Source organism: Cydia strobilella, chromosome 4 (assembly GCF_947568885.1).
Source record: "Cydia strobilella chromosome 4, ilCydStro3.1, whole genome shotgun sequence".
Classification (NCBI taxonomy): Eukaryota; Metazoa; Arthropoda; class Insecta; order Lepidoptera; family Tortricidae; genus Cydia; species Cydia strobilella.
This window is the reverse complement of record NC_086044.1, coordinates 20,648,883-20,651,322: the sequence shown is the minus strand read 5'-3', so window position 1 is coordinate 20,651,322 and position 2,440 is coordinate 20,648,883. Positions and strand designations below refer to the sequence as shown.

The following is a 2,440-nucleotide window of genomic DNA, read 5'->3' as shown; positions in this document are numbered from 1 at the left end:
TGAACCCTCCGGATTGCAAGTCGCACGCTCGTACCGCTAGGCCACTAGCGCTTCTCGAGGTTGTTTAAAGTATTAGGGGATAGTCGACAGGAATTTAATATCGGCAATAAAATAATCATCATCGGTAGGATAATACTTTCTTAAGTGTTGCATTTCACTATCAATATTTAAAATTTATATTTATCGTCGGGGATAGTACAATACCGCGCAACCTGCGCGCAACTAACAAATTCGAAATAGTTCGAAATTCAAACAATGTACATTTACAATTTACGAGATAATTGGGCCTTACTGCATTTGTTAGTTACGCGGAATACCGCCGATGCAATATGCAATGCAATAGCATTATCCCCGACGTTATGTAGGTACACTTTGAACGTAGGCCTTTGATAGCTTTACTGTCTTGTATTAATATTTGCACAGAAAAAAAGGAGGTAAAAAATAATTTCAATTGCAGATTAACTTTAATGACAATCACAAAAACGTTTTCCAAATCATTCAGATATGGACTAATAACATTATAATTACACACATGAGTGTAGATATCATAATTACAACTTCTCGACTTCATTTTTTCAATTTACCTCTGACATGTTCAAATTACGCGGCATCTTCTGGTGGTGGGGTGTCTGCAGTTTCACCTTCAGCAGGTGTATTTTCACCTTCAGGAGGTGTAGTTTCACCTTCGGCGGCCGGTGTACCATCGCCTTCAGTTTCGTCACCAGCACCTTCAGCAGTATTAGCTTCAACGGTTTCACTAGCAGCTTCAGAAGCATCACTACTTTCACCAGTAGCACCAGTAACATCATCGGCAGTACTGTTATCCACAGTTGTAGGAGCCTCAGTTTCCGGTTCCTCAGATTCTGTTCGTACCGAAGGTTTGTCGACGAACACGCAGGTGTTTATGCATTCGTATTCGTCGGCGAACATGTTCGGATTCGGCATGCAGCCTTTCCAGATGCCTATCTCGCAGCGGGAGCCCTGCTTCCAGTAGTACATGACCGCTTTGGGGGGCTTGCCGCAGTCGTCCCAACGGAAGTCGGCGCGGCATACGGAAGGTGGTACTGTAGAATAAATAATAAATTAATATATGGGAACGATCTTATAAAGGCGGGATTCCACTTGTGTTCCACCTAGCCTCAAAATAAACAAAGCGTATGAAGACGAAAGGGGACGACGCCTTCTTCATTCAAACGTTGTCCCCATTTTCCTCTCTGGATATTTATAACATTATAGAAAATATTTTTTACGCAATTTGATGTATATTTGAAACAGCTATGCCCACTCGTTTAATTTATTTCATCTAGAAATTATTACAAGATTTATAACTTAAAAGTTTTTTTTAAATATAGTTTGCTTCTAACTCTTATAGAAATAAAAAAATCGATCAAAAATTAAACGAAGGGTTATAGCCATGGATGTAAGTAAAGGTAGGTAGATATGGCACCAGGCGCTCGATCGTGAGCCATCAAATATAGGTTCCGGAACCTATATTGAGTAAGTCGTACGGCTGACGCCAATGTGCCAAGATTGTCACAACCATCTACTGAATATTGCCTGCATTTGAGTTTTGTGAACTATGGACGTCACGCGTCTATTATTAATAAAATATAATGGTTATAGCTATGGTTAATAAACAGTTTTGAATGGAGAAACGGACGTCCATTTTTCTTTTAAGGGTACTCTGCGAACATAGTTATGCCTAAATAAATTAATTCATACTTAGATATAGGAAACAGAAGCAGTAGAAGGAGAATTCGCGTACCAATTACCTTTATGTAATTCTAGAGTAAAATTTCAGTTCGTTATTTATAAATAATAATTTTACTAAATAAATGACGCGTGCGCCCTTAAATAGCTCACATTCTAAAACTTTCAATATTTATTCGAGCTTAGTTTGATATCAAAACTTTCATACCTGCTAATACTTTTAAAATAACACACGTAAGAAAAATAAAACAGTGTTTCTTCATCTTTCTTTAGTATAGGATCTTATCGACAAACGTTCTGTAGATATTTTAAATTATCAGGAAACTCTGTGTTAATAATCAAATTTTAATGACCAGTGATCGATTAGGGTAGAGTGGGGCAAGTTGAGTGTTGAGTATTTAGCATTCCGGAATTTTTTGACTAAGTTTCTAAACTTGTCTTGGGAAACATATACTTACAGCAGTCAATAGGACATTTCGTCTTAAAATGGAGTTTTCATTTTACGTATCACCTACAGACAAAAAATTTCACCATTGACAAAAGTTGATTATGCTCAATTCGCCTCGATAGTTGAACAAGATGCACTCTCTTGAGGCTGTTGAACCTTCAAGGTGGTTGTAGGTGTAGATGTAGGAGAAGATGGAGTTTTCATTTTACGTATCATTTCACCTACAGACAAAAAAATTCACAATTGACAAAACTTGTTTTGCTTAATTCGCCTCGATAGTGG

The 2,440-nt window shown here is 37.6% G+C and overlaps 1 protein-coding gene across 1 annotated transcript; it reads right to left on the bottom strand.

The window, feature by feature from the left end:
• Positions 1–600: 600 nt before the first annotated feature.
• On the bottom strand, positions 601–2,058 carry LOC134740868 (uncharacterized). The gene is made up of 2 exons (XM_063673520.1): positions 1,919–2,058; positions 601–1,064 (listed from the first exon to the last, which is right to left on the bottom strand). Exons 1-2 carry the CDS (start codon positions 1,971–1,973, stop codon positions 601–603), a joined length of 519 nt encoding a protein of 172 aa, XP_063529590.1. The 5' UTR covers positions 1,974–2,058.
• Between the last annotated feature and the right edge of the window lie 382 nt (positions 2,059–2,440).